The sequence below is a fragment of the Cucurbita pepo genome, chromosome LG01 (assembly GCF_002806865.2).
Source record: "Cucurbita pepo subsp. pepo cultivar mu-cu-16 chromosome LG01, ASM280686v2, whole genome shotgun sequence".
NCBI lineage: Eukaryota > Viridiplantae > Streptophyta > Magnoliopsida > Cucurbitales > Cucurbitaceae > Cucurbita > Cucurbita pepo.
Window position 1 is genome coordinate 4,773,990 of NC_036638.1, and position 15,742 is coordinate 4,789,731.

Consider the following 15,742-nt stretch of genomic DNA (forward strand, 5'->3'; position numbering starts at 1 on the left):
TTTTGTTGGTAGGGTTGTGCTCTCTTCATTCGTCTTGAGGTGCCTGGGTTTGTTTTTTTTGTAGTTAGTTTTGTTTATGGGAGCTGTTGTGTTAGTTATGTTTGGATTTCTTTTTGTGGGTGGCTGTTCAGGTGTTATTTTTTCCTTCTTGGGTCTAAGTAGTTGTGGATAGTGGTATTTATTTAGTTTGTTTTCATCATGGGCCTTTGTCTTTTGAATTTATTAGAGCTGTTTTATCTCCCTTGTTTTTTTTGATTTATTTATTATTCAACCTGGAGGTTTATCAATGAAAAGTTTGATTTTTGTTAAAAGATACGAAAAATAAAAGTTTCGTTTCTAAAATGAAGGTGGTTGAAAGTTTTAAAGTCAAATTTGGGAATGAGTAATGGTTGGAGGATGAATGCAGTTAATCGAACGTCTAACGTAACTTTTCAGGAAGTCAAAGAGTGCGCCATTTCTTGCATGGGGCTTGTTGTGTCTACATTTGGTGACAACCTCAAAGCAGAGTTAGCAACCTGCCTTCCTGTTCTTCTTGATCGGATGGGAAATGAGATTACCCGACTTACAGCTGTTAAGGTTGGTTTGTTGCTTTTCAGTTCTGAAATACGTTGGGTCTTCTTCTTCTAGGTTTATCTTTCAGTCCCCTGTTTTCCTTTTTTATCGTTAACATGTTATTTCACCATCCATTTTCTACACGTTTCTCTAATTTTTTGATATGCTAGAAAGATGACTATTTTCATGTTTGTGGTTCTGTTATCTGTTGCCAATTAAGGTAAACACAAAAAAATGGCTTGAAGTTAAAATATAGAAGGACGTAAAGATGTGGAGATGTATGATCTCTTTGTTGTGTTAGAGAATTTTTGCAATGACAGATTCAGAGCATGTCCATTTCCCAAGGATGGGAAGATCAAGAAAAATATGAATGAGCAAGTAGTTAGGGATATCATTCATGAAAGAAATTTGTATCTCTTCTAAACAAATATAATATGAAAGGACGGAATTTCCTTTTGATAAGAAACAAAACTAATTAGTGAATATCTGCATCACTATGGTTATAAAAGCTTTAGAAGAAGACCAAGAAAGAGCAAGTATGCTAGCCCCCCAAAAACTGCCATATTAGTATCTTGTCTTTTGATTTTCTCAAACCATAATCTCCATAGTTGGGCTGTTACCTCAATGGACCAAGGAACCCTTGCTTTGGCGGTTGAAAGAAGTCTCACATAGAAGCTGGAATGGAGCTTCCAGGAATTACTGGGAAAGCGTCTCGAGGCATTACTGGGGAGTGAAAAAAGATCAATGAACGCGAGATTCTTTGTGTGAATATGTTTAGAAGCCACAATACGGGAGAAAAAGTTTAGCTCTTTTTTTTTATTATTTTAAATTATTTATTATTTTTAATATTGCCCATTCTGCCTTGAATGCTAGCTTGCCTACCCGATTCAAGGTATTTGACATAAAATGGTGTTTTGCAACTTAGCTTGTAGGATCATGATTGGGCTTATTAGCAGGTTGAATTTTAAGAGAAGCAAGATCTTCTGGTTGAATGGTGTGAAAGCATTACTTTGGAAGCTTTGGTGTGAGAGAGACCAAAGACTATTTAACGATTTTGACGGAAGACTACTGAATAGATCACCTTCTTTATTAGCTGTTTGCTACTTTGCTGAACCTCATTATTATTATTATTATTATTTGTGAATTCCATATCTGTAATTTCCTTGATAGTATTCTACTTCCATATTGCTAGTTACAGTTGTGCAAAACTTCAATTTGAGATGATGTTTCATTAGGGATATTTTAGTTTTTCTTCCGGATGTTATTTCAAGTTGTGGCTAAAAGGAAAGGCTGAAGTCCTTTGAAAGCTATTTTTGGAAGTATAGGTGGATTGGGGACGCTACCTTAGCCTCCCTTTTCTCGGAGTATGGTATTTCTTTGAAGCAAGATGCAACTATGAATTGTGTATGTTTTACGAGGTTTGTTCAATTGGGAGGTCCCTATGTGGATAAGGCTGGTGGAGTTGGTTGATGTCATTCGACTAGGTGAGGGGGCTGATGAACCCGTTTGGGCTTTAGACAATTCTGGAAAGTTCACTTCCAAGTCAGCGTTAATGGAGCTTTCTGATTCTCCTCCCACATAGAGGATCAACACTCATCTTTTCTCCGAAGGTGATTGTGCACTGGGATATTTCTCCAAATGTGTGTTTGATGTGTGTTCAGAAAGGAGGAATCTTTAGACCATTGGTTTAATTCACTATCCATTTATTTCCCTGACTTGGCAATGGCTGTTAAGGGAATCTAATTTTTCTTTCTGACCAAACAAAGTTAATGATTCGTTGGTTGAGGCTCTGACAGGGTGGAATCTGAGAAATAGAGGGAAAATGTTGTGGGCTATAGTTGTTCGGGCGTTGCTTTTGAACCTTTGGCATGAGAAGAATCGTCATCTTCTTGAGGATAAGTTCTCTTGTTTAGATTCTTTTTGTAGTAATACTCACTCATTTGCTTCTTGGTGTGGTGCACAGAGAATAGAATTTTTTTTGTAATTACAGCTTGTACCCTAATAACATTGGAAAGCTCTTTTATAGTGTTCTTGTTAGGAAGGGGGCTCTCTCTTCCCCTTTGCTTTTAGGCTGTATTTTTTTGGGGCTTGTGCATAGTATACGTCTTGTCTCTTATATATAAAAAAAAGAAATATTCTTGTCTTCTATTTTGGATGATCATCTCTCTCTCTCTCTCTCTCTCTCTTTCTCTCGTTGAAGGGAAACAGAAGCACATTCATGTAATGAAATTTACACCAAGTATGGGGGTTACCAAAAATCTCACTGGCAAGCAGATTCAGCCAGAAATATGTAGTTGCATTTTGAAAGAGTGAGCGACCATAGTTGTGTAGGTTGACAATGAGGTATTGTTGTGTATAAGCATGCTTCAGCCAAAAGCCTGGAGAGAGTTCAAAAAGATGGATACAAAGTGGCAGCTAAGAAATAAATGGTCTGAGACTTCCTATCCAGCTTGCAGACCAAGGGATTGGAGTCCTCTGTATATTTTGGATTGTGTAGGGCTTCATGCATCTAGTTTGTTGTATACTGCTCTAGTGTTCAGAAATTGCTGTCCTCTTCTTTTCTCTCTCTCTCTCTCTCTCTCTGAGACTCTGTAGCCCAGATAATTCATAATCTTGGAGATCTAACTTAGCATGAATATCTGGCTTAGGGTGAATATCTAGTCCTCCCCTATCTTTTATATTTGATGTTGTATAGTTATGTCTTTTCTTATCCAACAAAAACGTTATGTGTCTGTTTCTTGTTAAATGTGATGCTTGCTTAAACTTGAATGTTTGTTCCCAGGCATTTGCTGTCATTGCTGCTTCTCCACTTCGAATAGACATGTCATGTGTTTTAGAGCATGTTATATCAGAGTTGACAGCATTTCTCCGGAAGGTAGGGAACTATTGTGTAGTCAGTAATGATTATTATGTGCTTGCTTACACTCGTTTCTTTCTTTTATTTGCTGTTAATTTGATATATGTACATGTGATATCTTTTGTTCATTTTTTTTGTGAAAAACAGGCCAATCGGGCATTGAGACAAGCAACCTTGGGGACTCTAAATTCGCTTATAGCTGCTTATGGTGATAAAATTGCTCCTTCAGCCTACGAAATCATTATTGTGGAACTTTCAACATTGATAAGGTTTTAATCTCTAAATCAACTCTTCCTCTCTCCCTTCATTCCTACCCTTCCCTCCTGCGTGCATTTTGTTTCACTCATGTTTGAATTTTACATCCTTTTGGCAGTGATTCAGACTTGCACATGACAGCTCTTGCATTGGAATTATGCTGCACCTTGATGGGTGACAGGAGGTCGAGCCCAAGTATTGGTCTGGCTGTTCGGAACAAAGTTCTTCCTCAGGCACTTCTGCTAATCAAAAGTGCACTTCTGCAGGGGCATGCACTTATGGTATTTATATATCTGTGATTGTATACATTCCATTGTTCCTTGCTTTATCATGTCCTCATGTTAGAGACTATGGGTATTATGAATTGCAGGCTTTACAGAGTTTTTTTGCTGCAATGGTCTATTCTGCAAATACGAGCTTCGATGCTTTGCTAGACTCTCTTCTTTCCTGTGCCAAACCATCTCCCCAGTCAGGTGGTGTAGCAAAACAAGCTTTGTTTTCGATAGCACAATGTGTTGCTGTTTTATGTCTTGCAGCTGGTGATCAAAAGTACTCTTCAACAGTAAGAATGCTAACGGAAATTCTTAAAGATGATAGCAGTACAAATTCTGTAAGTGTGTGTGCGCGCTGTTCTTTTTTCTTTATAAATTAGTAATTATGATGATCATTGTAGTCGTTATTTATGTGAACGTCTGCATATTTTGGTTGAACCGTATCTAGTTTAGTGGTTTGTGGGCTGATAGCTGTTGCTTAGGTAGGTGTTGCGTGAAGTGAAATTTCAACATGAAAGAAATGTAGCGTCAATTTAAATTTTTAAATATAACTTTGTAAGCTGTATCACTTTTCTGTCTTGGACTCGACAAGTCCCATGTGTATATTATGCTTTTTTGGGGAAATAATTTTCATCCAAACTATGTTTTGAAAAGTGCGCTTGGGCATGGTTCTTAAAAAAAAAGCCAATTAAATGGCTTGGTGTCTTACATGTTTCTTTTTAATAATTTATAAATGAATTAAGAAATATCCTTGAAAATTCTATTTTTCCAAAATTTTCATCATCTTATACTATATATTTTTGCAATATAAAAAATTAACTTACATTTTCTTCAAAAAAAAAAAAAAAAAAAAAACCCTACTATGTTCTCGAATCACAGGATTTTTTATTTGAAGGAAAATATCTATCCGGTACTTTTTTACCATGTTCTTTTTAATGCTTTATCTTGGTGTAAATTGGACATCTCTTTTCCTCTTATAGTATTTCATCTCTTTTGTTCAATTGGACATGTTTAATGTGACTCCTTTGGATCGGGGCTCTTCATCCCCTTCTTTTTTTTGTAACTTTCATTGATCAATGAAATTGTTTCTATAAAAAAAAATTACATTTTGTTATTTTGTTCCTATAATAAGACCCCTTCCTTTTTTTCTTTGCACGCTTTGCGCTCAAGTCCCAAAGGGCTATTATGTTTTAGTAAGTCTTGTGATTTAAGAAATACAACACCTGAAACTGAAAGAAGAGTACGGGAGTATTTTTTTTTTTTGAAGTTTTTCTTTTGTTGGATATCTATGTATATATATTTCTTGCAACTTTGGAAGGAGCCAACTTTCATCTTGTTTTCGACTCTGCATAAGAATTTGATTCAATTATTCATTTCATAGTTCATGCCTATTTCGGTTGTGCAATTGTCTTTTGATGTCTAATTTTTACTACTGCAAAATTCAGGCTAAGCAGCACCTTGCATTACTTTGTCTGGGGGAGATTGGAAGAAGAAAGGACTTGAGTTTACATGTTCACATAGAGAATATTGTTATTGAGTCATTTCAATCTCCCTTTGAAGAGATCAAGTCTGCTGCCTCCTATGCTCTTGGTAATATTGCTGTTGGTAACCTATCCAAATATTTGCCTTTTATATTGGACCAGATCGATAATCAGCAGAAGAAACAATATCTTCTCCTTCATTCACTCAAGGAGGTATGAACATCAGAGGCCTGAGTCAATTTTTCTGATTTTATCTTCCAGTTGTAAGTTTGCAACTTTGATCTATTTTGCAGGTGATAGTTAGGCAATCTGTGGATAAATCTGAATTTCAAGACTCAAGTGTTGAGAAGATACTTAATCTACTATTTAATCATTGTGAAAGTGAGGAAGAGGGAGTCAGGAATGTTGTAGCTGAGTGCCTCGGTAAAATTGCTCTTATTGAACCTGGAAAACTTGTTCCCGCTCTCAAGGTATCTGATCGAGTTTCCTTTTTCTGTTTTACGGTGGGCTATGACTATTTGAACTTTTACAGAGCATGTTTTGTCCAAATACATTCTCTAGGTAAGGACAACAAGTCCAGCAGCATTCACTAGAGCAACTGTAGTAATCGCTGTCAAGTATTCTATAGTTGAGCGACCTGAGAAGATAGATGAGATTATATACCCTGAGATCTCATCATTCCTGATGCTTATAAAGGATCATGATCGTGTAAGTACTAAATATTAATCTAGAGATATTTAGCTTGTCTTGGAGTTTCTTTTTTCTGCCTCTATTTAGTTTATCAAGTGACTGTTTGCTGATGGTTCAATGGATTGTGAATCTTAACCATTAACATGACTTTGTATGCATGTAGCATGTTAGACGTGCTGCTGTCTTGGCCTTGAGTACATTTGCCCACAATAAGCCTAACCTCGTCAAAGGGCTTCTTCCTGAGTTACTGCCACTTCTTTATGATCAAACAATCGTGAAGGTAATCAATTAGCTCCATTGTGTATGAAGTTAAGTTGAACTTCTTCACGACTTATTGCTGCTTCCATTTTATCTGTATGAAAGTTTCTATGTATATGTTTAAAAAAGATAGCATACCAAGTGTTAAGTTCTGAAGAATGGAGCCAGGCTATAATTTAAATGATATTGCCATATAGATGAAATGTTGAGCTTGTATTACAGTGAATTGCTATGTGGTGTGAGAATTTACGGCCCAGATCAGGTCAGTTGTAAGAATTACGGTAAAAGCATCTAAAAGCTCACACCTCATATAATGATGAGAAGAAGCATGGTGAATTGCTTTTGACCTTGGATTTCTTATATCAAGTTTCTTTTTTCCTTCCAATTTCAATTTTCATGTCAAGTTAGATTCAGAAGAAATTCTGCTATTTCTTTGAACTTATTTCTTGCGTTTTCCTTGAATTTTTAATACTAAGGATATATATGTTGATGCTGTCTTGAACCATGATGCAGCAAGAATTGATAAGAACAGTTGATCTGGGTCCCTTTAAGCATGTTGTGGATGATGGTCTTGAGTTGCGGAAGGCTGCTTTTGAATGTGTGGATACATTGCTCGATAATTGCCTTGACCAAGTGAACCCATCATCTTTCATTGTTCCTTATCTTAAATCTGGTTTGGATGGTGAGTTATCTTTGAAACATCATAATTTTTATCAACAAAATTTCAACTTCATTTTTGTCTTTGCTGGCATGATCTGGTCTTGTCTTAGTATTAACCTGTTTTGTCACATGTATTTTCTCAATTTTTACTGTTGAGTTTTGTTGAATTTTTGTGTTGCACCAACTTTTTTTTGTTATTTTTAGGTTTATTCTTACACGAGCAACCTGTTGTGCTGTAGTCGAAAGAATCAGTTTTATCTATTATAATGTTTGATGTTGGAAGATTGATGAGTGATTGCAATTTGTTCATGTAAAATTTTGAACTTCTGTTTATTTATTTATTTATTATTATAGATCACTACGATGTTAAAATGCCATGCCATCTGATTCTATCAAAACTCGCTGATAAGTGTCCATCAGCTGTATTAGCAGGTTGGTTGCTTCTTCAATCAAGTTATTTAAAACTCTTGCCCTGTAAGATTTTTTCCTGATGTATAGATTGGTATTTTTCTAGTTTTGGACTCTCTGGTTGATCCTCTTCAAAAGACTATTAACTTCAAGCCAAAGCAAGATGCTGTTAAACAAGAAGTAGATCGTAATGAGGACATGATTCGCAGTGCTCTTCGGGCTATAGCATCTCTAAATCGCATAAGGTTTGTTTTTCAGATGCATTTAGTCTCTTCTTTTTCCCCTGTTGAGTATACAGTTAGCAATTTGGATGGTTTTTGGAACAAAAGCCATTCTGGAATGGCACAAAAAAGGCTGTAGTTTTACCAACATGCACGTTTATTTTTGTCTTTTTCCTTTTTTTTTTTTTTTTTTTCCTTTTTTTTTATGCGTTGGACTTCACACATGATGTAGGGGCCAGTACTTGTTATTTTCTAGATATTTTCCTTGCTAGTCAATTCTACCGGGTAAGTTGGTTTGGCATACTTAAGAGGCAATATGTTTTTCAAGGAGACACTGAATATACTAATTTAATGAAATCACTATAGAACGATCCTGAAGAAATCAAGTTTTGGTTTATAAGGTAGTTGCCTTCCTGAAGTACTAATATTTAATAAATTTCGAACTCCAAATACTTTGAGTTTAGATAGCGATCTTGTTAGATTAGTTCAAGTGTTCATTTTGATAAAGAAAAAAGGCTTACATTAAGAAAGTGTCTTTAAAGAAAAATGGAGTCGAGAAGAATTGGAATTTTGAATGTACAATCATTAAGGAATCACCCAGCAAAAGTGTAGTAAAAAATTCGAGAAAACAAGACAAAATGCGGAGAGCACCCTCTGAAGATTTGTATTTTGAAGTGTGATTTTTTCATTCCAAAAGTAAAGGGAGATACAAGCAAAAGGCAGGGAGATATGGTGTCTCTTTTCAATTAATTAAAAAGGTTTAGACCACCATGCATAAGGAAGAGGACATCCTCCCATTTAAGACTTCTAGGCTTCTCTTCATCACAAAAAACCTTTCTGTTTTGCTCGAACCATACAACCCAACCCAAAGGATAGCTTATTGAGATTGAATACTTCCCAGCTGTATACGTGCCTTGTTTCCTATTAAAGGAAATTAGAATTGAGGTTTCTGTATAAGATAGATAGGGGTTCATATAGTCGATCGATGTTGGTTTTGGACACAACCTGGTATAGAAAATCAACCATTGAATTTTGGTTGGTCAGAAATTGGCAGTTTTTGAAAGCTCAAATAAATCGACTGACCCATCTGCCCTGTTGGCTAAGCACCTGACATTGTGAGACAGGGACTTGAGAGGTTGGAGAGAGCTGGAGAGGTGGGAACTTGTTAGGTAGGGGAGAGCGGAGAGGATGGTAAAAAAGGAGGCGACAAAGAGGCATAGCATAGGTTGAAAGAAACAGATAGGGAGGACGTGAGGCATAGGGGGCTGATAATTATATTAAAAAAAAAACTGTTTACTCATTAGCTGTTTTTCTCATTTTTATTTTCTAATTAACATACCTATATGTCTGTGGGTTGGAAAAGTATTTTCTAATGTATGTGAGCTTAGCGCAAGAGATGGTTGTTCCTGTACTTGGATTATTAATTTTGTGATTTGATCTTCCAATCACTATAAGTTTGCTTAACTTGAATGGATAGCATGCATGCTAACTTTTAACTTTCACTACTTGATTTCTGTGAGTAACCCGTGTTTTTATTATTCGTGCAGTGGAGGTGATTGCAGCCTTAAGTTCAAGAATCTTATGAATGAAATTTCTAAATCTCCGGCACTCTCAGAGAAATACTACTCCATCCGAAATGAGTGAAAAAAGACGGAATGATTAGGCATCATTGTGTGACATTAAAGTTTCCCAAGTAATGAGGAAGATTATGTTGTCATTTTGGTCTCTGCAGCATAAGCCTTCTTCGATAAGATGAGTTTAAGGTACACCATGGATTTAAAAATGATAGTGGAAGAGATTGAGTCGCATGGATGTATGCGATAGTTTTGGAGGGGTCTGGAAAGTAAACACCAAGCATAGAAAGGGAGGGAAACGTGCATGATATTGTTTAAGCCATATTACTTTTCTTTTTATCTTGTATCCTGCCATTCTTTCAAATCATATGTCGACAGACTTTGCAATATAAAGAAAAAGGAACTTTACTTCCTTTAAGGGTGGGGAGCAAAATGAAAGAACACCTCTTCTTGTTTGGTTGGATCCGATTGGTTCGGATACACTATGGTTTTGTGATATAGGTGGATAAAAAGTTGGTCTACTGTATTAGATGACAGACATGATGATGGATGTTGTTGATGCTTTGTGATTGATAGTTTTTTTTTTTCTTTTTTCTTTTTTATTGAACTCTGGTGTGATTACTGAATTATAATCGGAAAAAGAGGTGAATTTTCAGGTTACTTCTGTTTAGTTATACCCCCTCGTGCTCTTTGGTCTGGGTTCAAACACAAATTACTAGAATTGATTTTCAAGAAAACTATGCACAGATCAGCCCATTTGCATTAACATCAATGGGTTATTTTTTTCTTATTACTTTTTTTGTTTTTTTTGTTTTTTTTTTTTTTTGTTTTTTTTGTTTTTTTGTTGATGAGAAAAATATAGTTGGTTCCTGAAGAGAAAACCAGGTTATTGTCTTGTACCCAACTTTAACTCAAGAAGTTTCATCTCAACATGACTCTTTGACAGGTAAGCAATGGGATTTGCAAATGATAGGTGACGAAACACCAACATCCTCTGATGGTGGTGGAAATGGAAATGGAAATGGAGTGTCTAATTTGACTCAAATCTCTGAGCTTTGGAGTTGGATTTAAGAACTCAAGGAAATATGTCATACAACCACTAGTGTTGAAACTAGGCCCCTTTTAATACTATCCAAGGAATTTTTAAGTTGTAGTGGAGGTAGATATTATGAAAACCAGGAATATGAAGGTGAATCAGGGTGTGGTTCTTAAGACTGTTTGACGTTTTATTGCTTTGGTTTGGGTAAGGGGGGCCATCCCAATCTTTCTGCAAGCAATATGATGTTTGTTTTGCCAAAAGAAGTTTGAAGAAAAGGGCTTAGCCCCATCAAGGGTAGCCGAGCTCCGACATCAAAACATGTTTGGTACATGTTTCCTTGTGTAAAGTTGTATGATTGACACCTAAAAAGCTTAGTACACATACTTCTTTACAGTGTTTCTACTGCATAACTATCTCTCTCCTATGTAAATTCCCTCATTTTCTCCCCCCTTTTTGACTTAAGTTTTATAGGGATATCATTATGCCCCTTGTGCATGCATCACATCACATTGGCTAGATCTCCTTGGGCCCCTTTTCTCTCTCTCTCTCCCTTGCAAGAAAGCACCAACCCTCCACTTAGATATTCCTTTTCTTTCAATTCATAAGTTTTTTAACGAAGGTTATGCATAGCCCCCCCCCCCAAAAATTAAGGAATGAAGTTGATGTGCATTTGTGGGAAGATTATGGAGAATGCATTGAATTTTGTCGATGGACCTTTGCCTAATAAATCTTTTCTTACCATCCTTTCCCCAACTTCTTTAAAAGTTTACTTTTTTGTTTATTTATTTATTTATTATTATTTTTTTATTACTTTCTTCCAATTCAAAAGGATATTCTTGTAGTGGAATATTGAATGCTGCTACACTTTGGAAAGAAAGTTTCCATAGCTGCTACACTTAGGTAACGAGGCATTTACAGGGACTTCTACTTTTAATATTATTTTGATTCTTCTCTACAGAAGTACACATATATCACACAAACCCTAAACCCTAAATACATATATATCAAATAGATTACTTATATTCCTTCTATCAACTACCCAAGTGGTCTAGGCTGTATTGTCTAATTGTCTTTTTTTTTTAAAAGGTAGACTGAAAAATCATTTAATCCAGGTACATAATGACCATCAACATTGTTCTTTGAAAAATTGTTGTTGTAAATGTGAGTTTTCTCCATGGTGAAGATTATCTTGTTGTAGCTTTTGGGAGAGAGATGGGGGATCTTGGAACCAACTGGACCAGAAGAGATAGTTAAGAAAGTTGAGGAAGCTAAGTGCAGCCAGCAACCAGTAGAAGAGATCAAGCCTGTCTTTGTTTAGGTTGTTGTCATGGAGCCAGCCTCCGTTGGTGGAGCTTGATGTGATCTTATTCACCATGGACACTAGCAATGAGCTCAAGTAAAACCCAAATGAGTATGAGCAATATGTTATGGCTGTTAAAAATGCTTGCATCCCTTTTACTGATTGCTTGTAAAAGAATTCAATGAGTCCAACTGCTGTGAACATCTCTGACAATCCAAAAATAAGGAACTGTGGTGTGATCCAGAAGATCGATATCGTCTGGTTCGAATCCACAGCTGAATCTCTCCTCTTTTTCTCCATTATAGCTGCTGAAACCATCGAAAATGTGGAGAGGAAGAGACCAAAGCCAATACGTTTTAAGGGTGAGATTCCAGAGGTGTGGCCAGTGAACTTTCTAGCAAATGGGACAAAGAAAGTATCATACAAAGGGACAATGAAAATGAGCATAATGTAAGGAATGGACTGAAGGGAAGCGGGAGGAATGTGGAAGGATTTGGTGAGCTGAGTATTCATCAAACTCCCTTGTTGAACAGAAAATGTTTGGAGCTGAGCCAATATTGTGTTGAATATAATCGTGCAAGCAAATATTGGGACAACTGATATCAATATCTTCACTTGCTCAACCTGAGTGGGAGTGCACAATCTCCATGGGCTTTCCCTGGTTGTTCCATCTTGGCTTTTGACACAAGCCTTGTCCAAGAACCTGAAGTTAAATTATGGTACAAAACTTCATCACCATGTCCAAAACTTCAAATTTTGATAGAGAATTTGGCTTTTATGTTCAAAAGATTTGAGCTTGTTTAAGGAAACTCTTAAGGTTAAGTTGTGAAGTCCTTTGAGACGTCCAAATCAAGTTCAAAATAGAAAAGAAAGAGGACTTGCCTGAACTTTTGAGTGGGAATAAGGTTGGCAGAATGAGAGGATAAGGCAACTTTATGATTACTGGTTTGGCTTCCATGAAGCATTTGAGGGTTGGAAGGACAAACTTGCTTTCTCTTCAAAACAGCGGCAACAAAGACCTGAAAAACATATATATTTTCTTTGGATTAGTATGAGAAATAAAGTAGTTTTGATCCCACTTTTTCAGGACAAAATGACTCAGCAGACAGCACTAACTTTTATGTCTTTTCAATTCATACATAAATGTTACTCCTTTTTTAATCAACATAACCACATTATTTTCAAATAGTCTTCCCACTATGAGCCTAAAATATTTACTTTCAAATTCCCATTATTTCTTTAGCTCAAAAATGGAAAAATAAAATCTCAACGNCTCCTTTTTTAATCAACATAACCACATTATTTTCAAATAGTCTCCCCACTATGACCCTAAAATATTTACTTTCAAATTCCCATTATTTCTTTAGCTCAAAAATGGAAAAATAAAATCTCAACATTCCTAGCAGATTTCAATTCTATTTTAGTAACACAACACTTCCAACACAAAATCCCGCTTTTGTCTTCTTCGATAAACTTTTATATCGTATGTTTGATGAACATATAGTTTAAGATTCCTATAAAAACAAGACGGAAATTATACTCAAACAAGAAGACGATTTAAAAGGAAAGGATTAAAGGAAGATAATAACCAGAAGAAAGTAGAAAAAGGAAAAGAAAAGGGATATATGGTTTAGGGAACATGTTTGAGACACAAAAGAAAGCTTTTTCTGAAGGACACAGAGTTCCATGGTAAGTGTGCACAATACTAACANTCCTATAAAAACAAGACGGAAATTATACTCAAACAAGAAGACGATTTAAAAGGAAAGGATTAAAGGAAGATAATAACCAGAAGAAAGTAGAAAAAGGAAAAGAAAAGGGATATATGGTTTAGGGAACATGTTTGAGACACAAAAGAAAGCTTTTTCTGAAGGACACAGAGTTCCATGGTAAGTGTGCACAATACTAACACATGTAAAGTTGTAAAGAAAGAAAGAAAGAAAATTACTTGAAGAATTGGGATAAAAATGGCTCCTTGAGGGGGTTTATTCCTGTAGTAAAAAATACCGCCAACCAAGCTGATCAACCCCATAGCCATAACAGCAGCTGAGACTCCAAATCCAACGTCCATCCCAGAATGGGTTTGGATCCAAACAACAAGAGTGAGGGCAATGAGCTCCCCAATTGAGAAGGCAAAATAAGCAGCATTGAAGTATGTTGAGAGCCTCTTGGATTGGCTTGGATGTTGTGGAGTGAACTGATCAGCCCCATGAGCTATCATGTTGGGCTTCACACACCCACTCCCAAGAGCCACCAAGTAAAGTGCCACAAAGAATATCAATGCCTTTATCCCCTTGGCTTCCACGCAGTGATCTCCTTCACTTAGCATGTTGCATTGGGGTGGCTTTAGTTGGGGAAGATGAGCCTGAACTGATAGTAATATGAACCCCTAAAACAACACACTTTTTAGCATTATTTATAACACCGTTTTTCTTAGCTAATCTATCATGTATGCATGCACATGTTGTGAGGCAAGTTGTGGGTTTGGGCGTTCCATTTATAAAGCCAAAATAACTACAAAGGCCCCCACCTCTCCACCCATCCATTTTTCAATAATATAACTTTTTTTTTTTATTTTCTTTATCAAAATCAAACTCCCCTTTTCATAAATTCTTTGTCCATTATTCAGGATTGAATCGGGAAATTAAATCAAAACCCACACGCACTACAAACATGTGGATAACAATCTCACGCAACCAAATAAAAAACAAAAGATAGTGAGGTTTTGTGTTGGTGGCCCTCTCTTTCAGATGGGGTTCACATCTTTATACACCTTACCTTTTTTTTTTTCTCATACTCCTCATTTATTTCTCTTAAAATATGTTCGTATGTACTTCCGTAGACACTAATTTAAACATAACTCAACTAGCTAAGAGGTTAGGGGGACAAATCTCCACTCTAACCGTTAGAGCTTCACTTATAGAAATTTGAACCTTTTCGAGAAAATAAATCTAGCCTATATATTTTTGTTGTACAAGTGTGAGATCCCACGTTGGTTGGGGAGGAGAACGAAATATTTTTTATAAGGGTATGGAAATCTCTCACTAACATAAGCGTTTTAAAAACCTTAAGGGAGATCCCGAGAGAGAAAACCCAAAAAAAGACAATATGTACTAGTAGTAACATTGAACCTCCTCATCCGATACGAGATTTGGTTTTANAGCCTGAACTGATAGTAATATGAACCCCTAAAACAACACACTTTTTAGCATTATTTATAACACCGTTTTTCTTAGCTAATCTATCATGTATGCATGCACATGCAAAAATGGTACTTTTTCGAAATTATATATGTATCGGCTATCATGGGTGAACCTAAATATAACTCAACTAGTAAAAATATATATATGATCGATCAAGAGGTAAAATATTTTGGATTCAAACCACATGTAAGAGTGTACGATAAACAAACAAATGCGATGAAAGGGGGAACTTACAGAAAGTTCAACAAAGCCAAAGATAAGCATTGTCCAAAAACTCCCAAGATAGGAATCAGAAAGGAAACCGCCAAGAAGTGCCAAAAGAAACACTGTCCCAACAAAGTTTGTCACTACGTTTGCAGATTTTGACAGTGAAAAGTGCATCTCATTTATCACATATGTTATCAGATTGTTCCCAACTGCAGCAATCGCCATTATCTCGAATGATTGCAGCCCTGTACGGACCGTATACAAAGCGATCGCTCTATCAGATTCAAAACTATCACAAGTTAAATATACGAGATGGAGATTCAAAACTATGACCTTTCCTTAAAACCCACTTGGAAAAAAGCTTTTGGAACCATTTAAAAAAAATTCAAGCCATACCCTTTAAACCGATCGAATCCAAAATCAATATAAAAAAAAAACGAAACGAGAACTTTTCTATTTTGATATCCTATTTCTATTCATTGTCAGTCACGTCAGCAACACGTAAAAANATGTTAATTATAGAGCTGCATAAATTTTTGTTTCTAAAGAATGGAAATGAAGATAAAATGGTTCAAATATCTGAATAAAAACTTAATGTGAGCAAAAAAAATAAAAATAAAAATAAATAAAAAAGATAAGTAACTAGCTTAGGTTTAGTAGAACCTGATCTGGACACGTGGCATCAAGTTATTGGGTTGTCGGCAGAAAAGGTCAACAATTTGTCACCTCGGGTTTGAATTTTTTTTTTTTAAGTACAAAGTAAAA

At 35.9% G+C, this 15,742-nt stretch overlaps 2 protein-coding genes across 3 annotated transcripts in view; one reads left to right on the forward strand and one right to left on the reverse strand.

Annotated features, from left to right (window-relative positions):
- The window catches only part of LOC111793274 (cullin-associated NEDD8-dissociated protein 1-like), a 28,266-nt gene extending 18,378 nt beyond the window's left edge, over positions 1-9,888 (forward strand). For both annotated transcript variants that reach the window (XM_023675101.1, XM_023675091.1), the window contains 13 exons: positions 436-576; positions 3,335-3,427; positions 3,557-3,678; positions 3,783-3,945; positions 4,035-4,274; positions 5,382-5,630; positions 5,711-5,887; positions 5,979-6,125; positions 6,271-6,387; positions 6,879-7,047; positions 7,380-7,457; positions 7,540-7,678; positions 9,202-9,888. In XM_023675101.1, coding sequence (XP_023530869.1) covers positions 436-576; positions 3,335-3,427; positions 3,557-3,678; positions 3,783-3,945; positions 4,035-4,274; positions 5,382-5,630; positions 5,711-5,887; positions 5,979-6,125; positions 6,271-6,387; positions 6,879-7,047; positions 7,380-7,457; positions 7,540-7,678; positions 9,202-9,298 — 1,932 coding nt within the window. In that variant the 3' untranslated portion in view covers positions 9,299-9,888. The remainder of the gene's footprint in view (positions 1-435; positions 577-3,334; positions 3,428-3,556; positions 3,679-3,782; positions 3,946-4,034; positions 4,275-5,381; positions 5,631-5,710; positions 5,888-5,978; positions 6,126-6,270; positions 6,388-6,878; positions 7,048-7,379; positions 7,458-7,539; positions 7,679-9,201) is intronic.
- Positions 9,889-11,163: 1,275 nt separating this feature from the next.
- LOC111793284 (protein NRT1/ PTR FAMILY 4.3-like) lies at positions 11,164-15,222 on the reverse strand (the record flags this gene model as incomplete). The annotated part of the gene is given in 5 exon segments (XM_023675109.1): positions 11,164-11,432; positions 11,434-12,270; positions 12,450-12,586; positions 13,516-13,956; positions 15,005-15,222. Coding segments are annotated over 5 exon segments (1,736 nt in total), but the record flags the coding sequence as incomplete, so codon positions are not given.
- Positions 15,223-15,742: the final 520 nt, after the last annotated feature.